The sequence below is a fragment of the Phoxinus phoxinus genome (assembly GCF_949152265.1).
Source record: "Phoxinus phoxinus genome assembly, chromosome: 17".
Taxonomy (NCBI): domain Eukaryota; kingdom Metazoa; phylum Chordata; class Actinopteri; order Cypriniformes; family Leuciscidae; genus Phoxinus; species Phoxinus phoxinus.
In genome coordinates this window covers 12,387,846-12,404,625 of record NC_136892.1, presented here as the reverse complement: position 1 = coordinate 12,404,625, position 16,780 = coordinate 12,387,846, and the positions used below count along the sequence as shown (strand labels likewise).

The 16,780-nt window shown below is 38.4% G+C and overlaps 2 protein-coding genes across 5 annotated transcripts in view; both read left to right on the top strand.

The window, feature by feature from the left end:
* Nucleotides 1-3,321: 3,321 nt before the first annotated feature.
* Nucleotides 3,322-10,957, top strand: pgk1 (phosphoglycerate kinase 1). Its single transcript, XM_079585271.1, has 10 exons — nt 3,322-3,596; nt 5,136-5,186; nt 5,606-5,758; nt 5,989-6,133; nt 7,712-7,815; nt 7,933-8,052; nt 8,831-8,945; nt 9,231-9,410; nt 9,521-9,698; nt 10,140-10,957. The coding sequence occupies exons 1-10, from the start codon at nt 3,532-3,534 to the stop codon at nt 10,277-10,279; spliced, it is 1,251 nt and encodes a 416-aa protein (XP_079441397.1). The 5' UTR covers nt 3,322-3,531; the 3' UTR covers nt 10,280-10,957.
* Nucleotides 10,958-12,065: 1,108 nt separating this feature from the next.
* Nucleotides 12,066-16,780, top strand: part of amot (angiomotin) — a 32,788-nt gene continuing 28,073 nt past the window's right edge. For 2 of the 4 annotated variants that reach the window (XM_079585371.1, XM_079585374.1), the window contains exons 1-3: nt 12,066-12,138; nt 12,421-12,545; nt 12,892-12,942. In XM_079585371.1, coding sequence (XP_079441497.1) covers nt 12,458-12,545; nt 12,892-12,942 — 139 coding nt within the window. In that variant the 5' untranslated portion in view covers nt 12,066-12,138; nt 12,421-12,457. Of the gene's footprint in view, nt 12,139-12,420; nt 12,546-12,891; nt 12,943-14,569; nt 14,794-16,780 lie in introns of those variants that run through there. The other 2 variants (XM_079585370.1, XM_079585375.1) reach the window with 2 other exon arrangements.

Here is a 16,780-nt window from a genome sequence, read left to right as displayed (position 1 = left end):
CATGAAATAATATGAAACTCGGTACACTTATAGATCTCACCGGTTCATATATCCTTCATGCTCTGACTTTTTACCCCAGCCCAACAGGAAGTCGGCTATTTGGCGTAGTTTAAAAAACACATGCAATGGAATTTAAAATACTCCTCCTAGACGATTCAACCAATCACCACGAAACTCGGTGTGCATGAACTCAAGACATTGAGGATGAAAAGTTGCGAGGGGATTTTTGATATCTCGAACGGTTTGGCCGTGGCGAGGAAACGAATTTATGGCGAATATTGGAAACAGGAAGTGTGTTATAACATCCTCATACATTAATTGATCTTGATGAAACTTCAGCAGTGTGTTCGCTGTAAGAGGCCGATCACATGGATGTGACTATTGTGAGTCAAAGTTATAGCGCCACCAACTGGCAGCAGGAAGTGTGTCACTTTCGAAATGCTTTGAAATCACCCTCTTATTTTTACCCGATTTGCTTCAAACTTCATCTGTATAATGTAAACACACGACAGATGTAGACCTGTGAAAGGATTATTGATATCTTTAATACTGTCGCCATGGCAACGCTTTAAACTTTTATATTCTTTTTGGATGCATTTGAAGCTCTTAACATGCTTCAAATTGCATGAAACTCAACATGCATTTGACATTTATTGTGTAATAGACATGTGCGAAGTTTCAGAAACGGGCGTGGTAAGGGGCTCAGTAGCGCCACCTTTAGTCAAAAATGGGGTATTAGTTTTACCTACAGTAACCAAACTCGGTACGTATATTCTTCTCTTCGATCCGGACAACTTTCTAATTTACAGTCATTAGCTCCGACCAACAGGAAGTCAGATATTTTGGTTTGAATGTGTACTGTTTGGAGCATTTTCCCTCTGCCCCTCTGTGTGTGTGTGTGTGTGTGTGTGAGGAGGTGGGCTAGTTTAGTTTAACCATTTCTCTGCTGTGTGCAAAATCTCTGGCACTTTTGAGGGCCTTAACGTGCTCGAAAACTCTTGAAATTTTGCACACAGGTCAGAACACGCGGCCATTAGGGCCGGGCTGAAGCTGGTACCCGGGCGTGGCAGGGGGGCTCAACAGCGCCCCCTGGAATGGGATTCGAACACTTGTCCGTATATCAAACACGCTTGCATGAATTAATATGAAACTCGGTACACATATAGATTTAATCGGGCCGAACAACTTTCCCTGGGTCAAGTTTTACGCCAGCCCAACAGGAAGTCGGCAATTACGGGTTGATTGGAGAACGCTTGCTCTCGCATTTGAAACACTTCTCCTAGAGAATTCATCCGATGACCACGAAACTCGGTCAGCATGAAGTCAAGACATGGAAGATGATAAATTGCCAGGGGATTTTTGATATCTCGAACGGTTTGGCCGTGGCGAGGAAACAAATTTATGATTAAAAAAGGATGCATAAAGTGTGTTATAACTTAGTTATAGTTTTACCTACAGTAACCAAACTCGGTACGTATATTCTTCTCTTCGATCCGGACAACTTTCTAATTTACAGTCATTAGCTCCGACCAACAGGAAGTCAGATATTGTGGTTTGAATGTGTATTTTCTCTCTCTCTGTCTCTCTGCCATTCTGTGTGTGTGTGTGTCTGTCTGTGTGGGGAGGGGAGGGGAGGGGGGATGTGTGTGTGTGTGTGTGTGTGATTTTGGTTGGGTGACAGTTGTAGGTTACAGTTTGACAAGAGTTTATAGTTTAACAAAAGCACAATGTTGTGTTTCATTGCCAGTGTACACAAAAATGCAAACACTTTGCATTTTGAATGATGGTCTGTATGAACAAAATGACGGAGTATGTTTTTATGTCTCCATTGTTCGATCGAGCCTCACACACACACACACACACACACACACACACACACACACACACACACACACACACACACACACACACACACACACACACACACACACACACACACACACACACACACACACACACACACACACACACACAGCATTCCAGCATTGCAATCCTGACATCGCAGAATGTTCATTATAGCCTTAATAAAATATAATAATAAAATAGTCAACCTTACATATAAAAATTACACTGCTCTGTTTAAATAGTCATTTGTACAGTTTGTGCCGTTCATAATAATTTTTTTTTAATTTTTCTATATTGGAACGTGAGTGTACAAAGTGTACAAAGTACAAAGCCTATAAAAAGAATAGTTTAGCATCCAAAAATGTTAATAATATATATGTTAAAAATAGGGGGAAAAAAAGAATTTACATAATATATATATATATATATATTTTTATTTATTTTTTTATTTATATATATATATATATATATATATATATATATATATATATATATATATATATATATATATATATATATTAAAGCTGCAAGCAGCGATGGAGGGCCCAAGCCGGTGGCACCAGGGTGGCGGTGCCACCGGCTTGGGCCCGCAATCGCTGCTTGCAGCTTTAATTTTAATATGTGTCCCGTCTATAGCACCGACCACTCCGGCAATATCCATAAAGCTGGCTCTGTTTCTTTGGAGTTGGCGAATGTCAGGAAAACTTATGAACTGTCGAATAATATGGGGTCTACAGAGTATATTGATGGTTTGGTGGATGGATCTGCTTACCGATGGCTGGGATATCGCTAGATCGTCGGCATTACACAATTGCATTTTCCCCGTTGCCAGGTAGCGAAGTGTTATCAAACATTTCAATTCGGCACTGATTGGGTTGTTGCGATTAGTTGGCGCTGTTATTGCATCCCTCACAAGATCCACAACAATCAGTATTCCCTCACGGTTAAGGCGGTATCTTTGTAATAACTCCGTGTCATTGAGTGTTTCCAACACACTGTGTCGCGCGGCGATTTTAAGATCCTTTGTGAATAGGTTTTAGTGAGTTAGGAGTCCTCTCGACTTCTTTTAAGCTGTCCCAGACTTAGGTGCTACTTTTATGGCTAAAATGCTTCGTGAATTACTCTTAGTGAAAATAATTAGGAGTCCTAAAGTTAGGAGTGACACGCCCATTATTTTTAGGAGTTGCTCCTAAATTCGCCAGTTAGGAGCTACTTTTAGCCTTAAAATTCTTTGTGAATACGGCCCCAGATTTATGATCTGAAAATATATGCAAATTAGTGCACTTTTAAATAGATAATACCTAATTTACATAAACACAATTTCAGAAAACGCGTGATAGAAAACAATTGAACTGAAGTATGATCATATCTATTAGTTTAATTTTTAACCCAATTTCACCCTATTCACCTGTGGTGTCTTGTCTAATTCAAGAGGGTAGGGTCTCTAGATAGGGGGCAGCATTATTGCAACACGTTGGTCCAACATCCTATGTGCTCAGTTGGTGATTGACTGCTTGATTGACAGCAAGTGTATCCAATAAGCGCTGGATTTAGAAGCGCATGCCTCGATTAGACCCGCCCACACTGTGTGCATCAGCATCAAGCTAAGGTCACTCGCATTCGGGAACTGAACCAGCACTGCACCACACCAGCTAAGGGGAGTTTTTCTGCAAATCTACAGCCAGAATGTCTCTGTCAAACAAACTCAATTTGGACAAGGTGGATGTGAAAGGAAAGCGCGTCATCATGAGGTAAGCGTGAATTGTCACCGGCGCATTCCGTTATATCGTTCACCAACGATGCATTGACATCGTGATCTTCATTTATTGGCTATATGCTTTATTTTTGTTCTTTAATTTACAGCATTGATTTTTGGCAAGGGTGTGCGAATGAAACTTCGATCATTGATAACCGGAAGTGAATCTGTCACGCGTCACGTTTTAGAGATTCCCGATACGTGCAGGATGGCAGATATAGCGCTACCCAAACTAGCGCGTGCGCATTATTTTATATCAGTCATAACGCTAATGTTTTAATTAAATTTAAGATCTTTAAACGCCTCACACTTTTTTTTGTCTATAAAGGCTTTAAAATTCCTTTGTGAAATGACACCACCCAGTTACAAATGTCAAATGGTCAGGGAGCCTCCGTCACTTTATTTTTGTACCATACCGACAACCAGAACGTTTTCACATTACATACTGTTTTATAAGGTCTTTTAAACGTTTGTTGGCGGGTTTATACCAGTAAGCACATTCATTTAGTGGCGTGTTCTTACTCGTTTGTTATACTCCTGTCACTCACGCATTCCAGGTCATTTCTTATGTACATAAGTGAAGATTCAGATCGTCTTTTAGCGGAATAAATTATAAACATTCACATTCACAGCAGCTGTTAGCATAAATTACCTTTGGTATTATAAACACACACACACACACAGTCAAATGTCCTGCCAGCAATTGGACAGACCTGCCCCGCCCACCGTCCGCCGCTTTATTTAACATTTTTCACCTTTATATAAATGCCCACCTGAATGATATAATAATAGCACTTTTTTAATAAGTAATTGACAGCCATGTTGAGTGCGTCACAATGACTGAGTCCGTATACATTGCAGCAGTTGCACGTGGTCTTACAACATCCGCTGTCAGGATCCAAACTGCTTTAATATTGTCTAATGTTATATTACAAATATTACTGTACAGCAGCATCGACAGCATTCGCTGTTCTCTACCCTGAATGGATCTATTTCACTTCTGTAGGGGGCTTTACAGTGTTACGTAATTCAATGTAGTCATGGAGACCATGTATGTGAACGTGCAGCAATGTGCCTGCAGCTCTCAGTGATGCAGGTTTAGTACCGTAGTTATTTAATCTCACTGTTCAATCCTTATTTATGAAAATAGCTTTTGTATAATAGGTATTTTTATGAATTCATTTAGAAATGCTTTAATTTAATTAACATTCAAATGCATATAACAAATTACTAGAGATGATAGCTATAGTGCTGTCAAATAGATGAATCACATCTAACATAAGTGTATGTGTGTAAATGTTTTATATTTATAACCAAAACATTTTAAATTCTGTCGTTACTCGCCCTCACGCCTTTTCAAAGACCTTTGGAAATTAAACAAATTAAGATATTTTTGATTAAATATGAGCTTTATGACCCTTTCTGTAACCTACTTATTTAGAAATAATAATTTAATCATTCCATTAAACCATAGAATTTTATGTAGCTAATTTATTAATAGATCCATTTATTTTTCTCTCTCTCTCTCCACTAGGGTTGACTTCAACGTCCCTATGAAAGACAAGACTATAACAAATAACCAGAGGTGAGATGCATATTGCTGATATACCAATATTGTTGCATTCTATTGTTGCAATGGTTCTTATCTCATTGAAATCAATCACCATAATTCCACTTTGTGCTGTTCATGTGCTCAAACTGTCAATTGCAATGCTTTTACCTTGAAAATTGTCTCACAGCTTTGTTGCTTATAAAATGTTTGTGTATATAATCATTCACTTGTTCATGTCTATAATTCCTGCAAAATATTAAGATTACTCAATAAATGTTATTTCAAAGAATGTCAGCAGTATTTTTAATTGTTTAGTTTGAGCAACCATTTGAGACAAATATGATTTTTTTTTTTTAAAGTTATGTTTTATATAGACCTGACTCTCCGTTGAAAAACACATGTTGGCCTTGTGCTACAGTATTTGTAACTAATATTATATATGCTCTCATCAGAATCAAGGCTGCAGTCCCATCAATTCAGCACTGTTTAGATAATGGGGCCAAAGCTGTAGTCCTGATGAGCCACTTGGGCCGGCCTGACGGAGTCCCCATGCCGAAGTACTCTCTGGAGCCTGTGGCTGCAGAACTCAAGAGCCTGCTGGGAAAGTAAGAGCTCGATAAAGACTTCTTAACCTACACACATTACACCATCAGTTAGAGATAATGTAAACCTTCAAGCTACATCTGTTTAACAGCACTGATGAATAGTTTTTATTGCGTAAACATTAGAAATGTATGGTAGAAAAGCGTCATCAAGATGACATCTTAATAGTAATGCGTACTTAATTCAGCTTAGTACTTCGCCACCAACCTTGCTGTTTAATTTGCCTCTAAAGAGACATTCAGTTCCTGAAGGACTGTGTGGGTCCAGATGTGGAGAAAGCCTGTGCAGACCCACCTGCCGGTTCTGTCATTTTGCTGGAGAACCTGCGTTTCCATGTGGCCGAGGAGGGCAAGGGCAAAGATGCATCGGGGAACAAGGTCAGTGCAGCGTATGTCAGTGGCTCTGCAAATAAAAAGTGCTTGGTCATCTTAGGCCCTGTTTACACCTGGTATTAAGATGCGTTTTGGTCTAAATACAGGCGCAAACGGGGTTTAAAACGTTTTGAGCTTGTCCCCTTTTAGACCACTTATGAGGTTGTCGTAACCTCATTCGATCGGATTGCGTTCATAGTGTAAAATCATACGTCATGTGGTTGAATGTTAAAGAAAGGCAATAAAAAGATTATTGTTCAAATACTAGTAAAAACTAGTAATGTAACTATAATGTTCTTAGTCTTTCCTTCCTGTGCGGCCCAGAAAGAAGCCACAAGAGTTTACGTTAGGCTGGGATACTCCAAAATAAAAAAGTCCAAACATCATAAATGTTTGTTTACATAATAAATGTGCGTGTACTGTGTATAATTATTTTGTATATATAAATACACGTGCATGCTTGCATACATTTACGAAATATTTGCATGTATATTCTGTATATAGATTTATATATAATATATATAAATATTTTATACAACACATTTCTTAAATATATACATGCACGTGTGTGTGTATATATATATATATATATATATATATATATATATATATATATATATATATATACAAACAAAATAATTAAACAGTACACGCACATTTATGTAAACACAAACTTTTATTTTGGATGTGATTAATCGTTTCACAGCCCTAGTTTACGTTGAATTAAATGCCAGATACAGACCTTAAATTTGATCATACATATGACTATACTGTAAAGAAAGCCCCCTGTAATAAGGGTGGTTTTACAAATCTCTTACCAAATCATTCTGTTTTGGCTCGAGAGGCTAATAATTGGCTTTTATCATTGTGTTGGAGCTTATCTGCAAAGCTCAAGCTACTACTGTTAAAGCCTTCTTTGGGCGTGTGTGCATGCAGAGATACTGTACTCAGCTGGCCTATTGACATTTGTAGGAAGGTCATGTGTGATCATGTGGCTTTTCTGGTCCTCGAAGCCCTGGCTGGAATGCATGCGGGGAAGAGGAGAAGAGAAAGAGAGGGGGACGAGTAGAGACCAAAGAAAGAGACTGGGGAAACTGCCATGTCCTTTGCTGGCAGTTAACTGCAGCTTGGCATTTTCTGGGCACCTGTGTAACCTTTCATTCACAGTAGTTTAGAAGTTATGAACTTTGAGTGCATGTGGATGGCAGTAATGTGATCATAAAGGCATGTATCGTTGGGATTGATCCAGGGGTCCTTCTGTAAATGGGGTTAAAATACTTTCTCCAGTTTACTATGCAAACACAACTAAGTTCACCATTTTGTTGATTTACTCATCGATTTCACATAACACTGAAAAGCAGTGTTGCCAGATTGCCTGGATTTCCAGGCCAAAAGCTCCCCAAAACCAGCCCAGTAATGTGATTAAAACATTAATGATATTTTTTCCGCATTAACCTTAACAGTCAAATCACAGGTGCAATTCAGACAGTTCACCTTTAATGTGGAATTTAATGTATTTATATATATTTTTTTATTCTTCAGTTGGCATCATATGACATAAATGATTTTGATTGATCTTTTCAGACCAAAGCAAGTCAGGCAGAAATCGATTCTTTCCGAGCCTCCCTGTCCAAGCTGGGTGATGTTTACGTCAACGATGCCTTTGGAACTGCGCACAGAGCTCATAGGTACTCCATTACACAAAACCGTGATAGGAAAGTAAAAACTCGCATTGTTAGTCTGAGAAATATCAACATGACAAATTCTTTTCCCCCTTTGTTTTCATGTCTAATGTCTCACTCCAGCTCCATGGTTGGAGTGAATCTCCCTCAGAAGGCAGCTGGTTTTCTGATGAAGAAGGAGCTGGACTACTTTGCCATGGCCCTTGAGAAACCACAGAGACCTTTCCTGGCCATTCTCGGGGGGTGAGTGTTCTTGACGGAGCACTCTTGATAGCTTATCTTTTTAGTTCTGAATACTGTCTTGCTTAAGGAGGATAAGTACCCAGGTTTAGTGATTAAATCATCAAAAGACCTTGCTTTGGTCCTGCAAGATCTTGTTCATGATCTAACGAAGGGCTTTTACAGAGTTCACCAACCGAAATGAATGACTTAAAGAATATTGGGCTGTACTTCAGTGGTTTTTTTTAGGAAGCATCTTTTCTCCATTGAAAACCACTTCAGAACGCATCAGTGACAGTCCAGGAATAGTTGCATTTTATCCTCTTATGCAACGGCAGGGTGTGTGACAATGTCCTTGTGACAAGGTTCTTTAAGCCTCACATATCTGGCTGAAGAAAGAATTCTATTTATTTAAACATTTAAACAAAAAGATCTTCTGCAATGATGGCAAGTAAAGCCATGATCACTACAAAGTGTTCTTGTGGAAATGGATAATTGAATGCAAATGACTTTCAAAAGTCAGGCCATTGCACAACTTGCACTCCTTATGTACTTACTGAATCCGTTCATATCTGATTTTTGTCCCAAATAACAAAGTTCACTAAGGTAATCGGCCCATTGATAAGCTGAACTGCATTGCACAAAAGCCTGAAGCTTTTGTCTTCTAATTAGACAGTTGTAGGGCACTTCCTGCAATTTGTCAGAGGCAAAAGTTTCTCAGTTTCATCCCAATAAGATTTATTTTTAAAAATGAATATTTCATTGAAAAGGCTCTGTTTGATTGATTGCTTTGATCGGACAGGGCCAAGGTCAAAGATAAGATTCAGCTGATCAACAACATGTTGGACCAGGTGAATGAGATGATCATTGGTGGAGGAATGGCTTTTACCTTCCTCAAGGTTCTCAATAACATGGAGGTGAGTGGCCTGACGCTTCCTTCACACTGCAAACCAAAGTGTTTTTTTGGGGGGCTTGTTTTAAGTCTAAGTTGATCGTAGAGACCATTGGTGGCAATAGTTCTACGATCAACTTAGGCTTACCATGCTTTTAGGAAACGCAGCCCTGAACATTACCTCAATTTGTGGAATTGAAAGTTGAGGTTATTCATTTATTTATCCATAAACTTATCTGGGTATATCGCATAACCTGATTTCTGGAATACCCTCCTGGAGTTATAAATATTGTTTTCTTGTTGTGCTCAGATCGGCACTTCCTTGTATGATGAAGAGGGTGCCAAAATTGTGAAAGACCTCATGGCTAAAGCTGAGAAGAACGGCGTGAAGATCGCACTTCCTGTTGACTTCGTCACCGCAGACAAGTTTGACGAGAAGGCGGTAACGGGGATTGCATCCGTAGCAGATGGTATTCCAGCTGGCTGGATGGTAAGGCAGACGCATGTTAGATTGTGTAGAGCTATAAGATCTTCTCCTTTTCCTGTAATTGAACTAAAGCAGTTGTCAAAAGAAGCCCTTCTGGTTGTCCTTCCATCCAGGGTCTGGACTGTGGTCCTGAGAGCTCAAAGCTCTATGCGGAGGCTGTGGCCAGAGCCAAGCAGATTGTGTGGAATGGACCTGTTGGCGTGTTCGAGTGGGACAACTTCTCTCGTGGAACCAAGAACTTGATGGACAAAGTTGTGGAAGCGACCAAAAATGGCTGCATCACCATTATTGGTGAGAATTTCGTTTAATGAAAATGTTATTTAATGGCGCACATCGAATAGACTAGTGGTTGACTGATATATTGTCTAGGCTGATTATTATTGGCAGATATTTGGCAATTTTTTGAAATTCTCACCATTGGCATGACTTGTTTATTTGCTTGGTTTTATTGTATTGATATGATTGAATTTTGCCATGAAAATAGCCTTAGATCCTGACATGGTATTAAATAAAACTGTCTATCTATCCAGCTCACCATTGGCCGATAAGTTTCTTTTCAATATTATGTGAAATGAATATACATTTAAATGCGGAAATTGTCATTTACTTTAAATCTTTTAATTAAATAGTGTGATGTAGGCCACCCTGCTCTCTAAGATGACGACAGCCATCGAAAAGTTTATATCGATCTCTATAATAGACTAATAATTTACTTCTTTCTTTTAATGTCAGGTGGGGGAGACACCGCAACCTGCTGTGCCAAGTGGGACACAGAAGATAAGGTCAGTCATGTGAGCACTGGAGGCGGAGCCAGTCTGGAGCTGCTGGAGGGTAAAGTGTTGCCTGGTGTCGATGCGCTCAGCAACGTATAAGCGCTCTGAGGCTCTTCAGCCAGAGGTTGGGTGCTCATGTCCCAAGAAGCGGTCATCCTTATTCACTCAGCGTTTGTTCAGCATTCTATAACCTATCGGGATGCAAAAGACGACTGCTCCACTCTCAATGGACCGCTAACAGTATGCTGTGCTAGACTCCCTGACCTGGGCTGCGTTTCTCAAAAGCATTGTGAGCTAAGTTGATCGTAGAGACCAGCAATGGTTCTACGATCAATTTAGGCTTGCAATGCTTTTTTGAAACTTAGCCCTGTTCACTCATACACCTCCATTTGTTTTTCTTCGATCAAATTACCTAAAGGGTTTCTCATTCAAGATATTTCCTTCGGTTATGAGCGAAAGGTTGACATCAGCAGTAATGAATATTCCTGTTATGATTGTTACCTGCTTAAGTGTTCATGTGTGTCCCGTTGTAGTCTGAATGTGTGCATTCAATGTAAACAGTTGTGTGTTGTAATTCTAGAGTTTATATTTGATATTTGTTGCCTTCCCACAGATGTTGAGGACCTGTATAAATGTCGACACTTTTCTCCCCATATTGCACTTGTCATAGACCTGCAGCTTATGAGATAGATGTTCTGCACTGGAATTATAATGGCCTAATGTTAGACCCAGACAACCTGTCGTGGAAAGAATGATAATAAAAAATATTTAAACTTTTTTTTTATTGCCTTGTTTTTTTTTTTTTTTTTTTTTTCTGCACACAATGTAATATTTTAATATATATTATTATCGCCAAGTGTACATGGATACTTTACCTGCATACATAGTCACATATAGCAAATCCCTTACGAGCAAATTAATTTTAGTAAACCAGAAACACAGATAAATATTACTTGTGTAAAAATGTTCTGCAGTCTGACAACTCAAACTGAACAACCTGGGATGGTGTTTTAATACCAAAAGTTTGCGTGGTGCCATTAAGTACAGCAGGGAAACATAATGGTACTGGGGATGCATGTATGCATAAGTTTTTGCTGCTTATTCAAAATGCTCAGCTAAAATAAGACAAAGCAACACAATTGCTATAGATTTTGTCCTAACTTAGTTTTTGTTCAATCCACTTCTATCTAGAATATATGTAAAATTGAAGTTTACTTAATACGTTTATGTTGGGATTACATGAATGAGTTGAAGTAACTGAAACTGGTCAGTGCTTGTTAGTTCCCAGCATGCTTTGCATATAGCTGAATCTAGAGAGAGTATATTTTGAAATTAAGTGTTATTTTGTGCAAGACAAGGCGGAGACTTGATAATGTGTAATAATGTTTATGGTTCAATTATGTTGGAATTATTAGAACCATTTAAATTACACTGGGTTACTATTGTGGAGAATTTAGAACTTAGTTTTGTGGACTGATATAATAATTCTTGAACTGTATTTTTAATAGAGCAACTGAATTTAATACTTTTGTGTGCCTTAAAAGTGTGTCAACTAGCAAACCTAGTCTTTTGATTTGGTTGTCAATTAGAAGAATGAATATATTAATTTCTATACATGAATCAGGTCACTTAAAATTACTTCATTCCATGATGTTAGATTTTGGAGTTACATGAACAAATTTTGTTTGTTTAAACTAAATTGATTCATGTGGGGCTTATATAAACTAGTAATTTTTAATGGTTTATTAACACCTTGTGTCATTAAAAGCAAATATGGTGCAAATAACCTCTCCGGACATCACTTTTTCACCACTACTGCATAATTTTGAAAGCCCCTTATCTGAACTACATTTCCCATAATGCACGTCGTCTTAGCTCCGCCCTCACCTGCCGAGGTGTGTATGCGTCATTCAACAACAGCTGTGAGCGAAAAGTGCGGGGTTCTTTTTGGGCTCGAGGTAAGATTATGTTTTGAAATTATGTCACATGCGAAGAATAAGTCAGTATAGACTTATGACAACGTATTTATCTAACCAACAACTGTATCACAACATACAGCAGTGGAAGAGATCAGATTAATAGGCTAGCTTACTGTACATGTGATCCAAAGAAAGGCTTTCATTCACAATTTATTCCAAACAATAACTCTGGTAAACAGTCTGAAATCGAGATATTCATATCAGGGAATTGTTTGGTGTTTGTATGTTACATTCAGTGATTGTGTGATGTGGATTTTTAAGAAAAGATGCAAAAGACGAGAGTGTAAATACAACCAGCATGATTTCAATCGAGGAGTGGAGCCCAGACCAAGTGTCCACATGGATGAAGCATATTGGATTTCCTCAATATGCACAGAGTTTTGAAGGTGAGGTGTTTCATTTTCATCGAACATACAAAGTTATAACATCACAAAGACTTTCAAATTAAAAGGCGGTAGACTTTTGTGTGTGTTGTAGTTAAAGTAATCATCTGTCTTTGTCAAACCTGGCGCCATCACAAGAGGGCGCTCAGTTACAGTGTTCAACCCTCATGTTTAGCTGAGATTTACTTTTTGTTTTGGGTCCTAGTTATAGTATTGTGATGCTATTATATTTCCACCCCAAACACAAGTTAAAATAAGTTTGAAGTGTCTCATCAATAAGAAATTGTGTTCATAGTTAGTTCTCATAAGAATAATATGTAAATAGTTTTACATGTTTATTTCTTCACAGAAAATGGATTTTCGGGATTAGATCTCCTGGAAGTCACTGATTCAGTTTTAGGTAAGAATACATGTTTTGCTTGTATTACATTTTAAAAAAGTGATTTTTATTACCCATCTTTACACCGAGAATGTTTAATGTTGCTGTATAGGTGTTAATTCGTTTGCATGAATAATTTTTTCATAGTATTTTTGTCACATGTGGTAGTCTGTTTCTCATTGAGGTAGGTCATATATTTATTTTACAGGTCTGAGCCTGTCAGTAACAATCCTTTGTTGTTTACAAAACCCCACTGAACATTTACCATAACTTCAAACAAATGTAGAGCTATTCATCTTTGAAAGTATGAGAGGATGGAGCCATTATAGGGTGTGGTTTTGTTTATTTTGTAGAAAGGCATCTTTCAAGTCATTATCATTAGGCTTTTGCAAATGCAGCCATATTTGCTATTGTACTGCAGCTGTTCTCAGAGTACAGAGAAATATTGACAATAACACCAAACAATTTCTTGTTAAATTTACTGCTGTGGTTTTTAAAACTTTAGGGGATGGTATTTTATTATTTTACAGCTCCTGTTAATGTCATTAAATTATGTAAGATTAATATAGGCAACCTATTTGAGCTATTGAAATCCATTTGTTACTGTAAAATGTACTGAGAATAACAATGGCGGTACAATGGAAAGCCACGTACATGATGACTCGATACATCCAACATAATTTGCCTCTCCAGTAGCTGTAATATTGCATTTAAATACAACGCTAATAACTCTTTAAAATAAAAATTGGCAACTCAGCCTACATTATTTTACACGTGTTCACGTGAGAGTTGAGTCCCGCGGAAGGGACCTATGACATAGCGTGAGCTTAGGTAAGAATAGACGACTCTCCTTTAAGAATAGACGACTTAAACTTTTTAAAAAACTGTCATGACAGGTTACCCTTCCGCGGGACTCAACTCTCTCATGAACGCGTGTACTGCCGTTGCCAGAAGCCAGTGATTATAGTTTATAAAGTTTTAAATATGGATATTTTCTTACAAAAAAAACATTGCTTCACTTCAGAAGGAATTTATTTACCCACTGGAGTGTATGGATTATTTTTATGATGGATAGATGCGCTTTTTTGGAGCTTCAAAAATTAATTCAGGGAAGAGCCAGGATATTTTTTAATATAACTCTGATTGTGTTCAGCTGAAAGAAGAAATATACAGGGTGGCTTGAGGTGAGTAAATTATAGGATAGTTGTAATTTTTGGGTGAACTATTTCTTTAAGCGAAGAAGCATATTACAAACAAATATGGCATTTATTGAGGAGGAAAGCAAGACTTTTTATATTTCTTTAATTATTTTCTTCTGAAGTGACTGAATCTGTGGGCTGCGCTACACATAAGACTCTTTGACAGGCTCCTGATCTTCAAGCACACAAAAGCTTTTTGTACTTTCCTTGCTTGAGCGACGTTCCTTAAAGCCAACAGAAGAACAGGAACAATCGACAAACTCTCCGAAGGAGGGCTCTCCTGGCTTTAGAAAAAAAAATGCTTTGGATTCCCTTAAAGTTCTCAGCAAAGGGGGACAGTTTTTTTCCCTCATCACGACTCTTGAGTTTTAAGTAATTTCCCTGCAAGTTTCGTATGAAGAGGAGGTCCTAGTCCTTCCCCTCACAGCACATTTCTAGTGGAAGAAAACACATTTCAACAACTCAAAAATGACAAGGAGAAGGGGGAACGCGTTTTATGTGAACAATAGTGCAAAGATGATCGCAAAGTTCCCCTCGGTCTGACGCGTTTATGTTGTGAAGCGTGTTCGACGCTTTGGAATCCGCCGAAAAACTTGTAACGGACTTAAAACTTAGGACGCACGAAACCGGCGGCAGATCGAAATAAAGCAGGACTTGGAGAAAACTTATCAAGGTAAATACCTTTCAACAGATTACTCATGTGAAAATCATTATTTAAGTCGATTTACAACGATTTTTTTTTTTAGTTTAGCGAGTTTTACTCAACCTGCAAAAGTTCCAACATCGCGAATGCAAATGTGAGGCTTATCCTTGTTTCAACGATTTCGTGCTTTGTAAACATAAGACATTTTATTAAATAGGTTTATCAGTTTATGTGTACAACTTTGCATGCATCCTCTTGCAGTGAATGAGTAGGAACGATTATGACATGCGCAGTTCTGACACATTTGCTACAAGTCAACCTGCTCGATATGGCGGCCTCGCGACATGCATGATCACTGTGTACTAAGCTATTAATAATATATGAATATAAGGCATTACTATGCATATTTATTCTGCAGAATCATGTTTTAGTCTATATGATAACTCAGGAAAAGGCAAATTTTTGCCACACATCAGATTCACAATAGCTGTCAGCCCCATTTACTTTTACCATTGCACTTACTTCTATTGTCATTTATGTTAAGTAGTGAATTAGGCTGCACAGGATCATTAGAGGTCCTGCTGACGGATGTCACCCCACTCCTCTGAGGAATGCCGCCCAGGGCAGAGGGGGAGCAGGACACAGATATGCACACTACATAGGGCAGGAATGCAGTCATGTGTTATTGGAAATCAAAGCAAGAGGCCAAGTTATGAGGAATGCTTGGGCTTTATTAGGTGAAACTAATTGCCTTTTACTACTTAACCATTGCTAGCAGGAGTACAGACCCTTCCTCATAATGCTTTCATTGAGTGATTTGCATTTAAGTGCTCCCTCTGAATGTTGGGAGATAACCAAAATGGTTACTGAGGTAGCCATGGACGACATTGCAAGAAATGTCCGTCACACTTCCAGAACGAACACACAGCTTTATTAGTTGAACGCTCAGCATTCGGATGGTCTCCTCTCTCTTCCTTTTATCAGTGCTTTCCGGTGCTTTTAGTTGTAAAGGTAGTTAAGGATTGCCAGAAGAGTGCCTAGCGGCGCTGACTCACGGTGCTGGAATGTCAGCTCTTTTGCTTTTCCCTCCTCTCTCCATCTCTTTCCATCCCTCACTTCCTTTGCCCCCTGCCACCCTCCTCCCTGTTTTAAGAGGGGCCAGAGTTCTGCTTGCTGACTCAGCCTTCAATTCACCCAACTGCCTTTTCCACTGAGCTTTTTGGGAGTCCAAAAGCCTGCAGTTCTTCTTGAAGTTTTACAATTAGGTTGTGTCCAGCTGAGAACACCTCATCCCCCGATCCCCTCAAGGGAAACGGCCGTGTCCATATAACAAAAAAACACACTTTCAAAGACATTGGTAAAGGGATATGGCGCTTAGGAATGTTGATGAAACTGATAATGAAAAATTGACCGCAGATATCATTGGTTAGTTCAGTCTGTGCAGAACCTTTTAAAGGGATAGTTCACCCAAAAATGACACTTCTGTCATTTACATTTACATTTATTAATTTAGCAGACGCTTTTATCCAAAGCGACTTACAAATGAGAAACAATAGAAGCAATTAAACTAGCAGTAGGTCAACAGTATGTAAGTGCTATAACCCTTCACAGTACAATCCAACGCATTTTTTTTTTTTTTTCATTTACTCACCCAAGCTGTTACAAACCGGAATGAATTTCTTCTGGATATTTTGAAGAATAAGGATAACCAAACAGTTAATGAGCCCTATTGACTTCCATAGTATATAATTTTTTTTTACAAAAATAACAGCCACACGGGTTGAACTGGAGGTTGAATCCATTTCACATTTCCAAAAGACTAGATCTATGTTTGTGTGAATAAGTAAATGCACATATAACTCAACCTAAACTCAACTTAAAATAGCATAATTAAAATAATTAATCGATTATCAAAATAGCTGTTGCCCTAACTATCAAAGTATATCTCAGACAGTGTCTTGTGTAACCCCATCATGATGAGTACCTGCTTACCTCAGGGAATTGAAGTCAGACACCC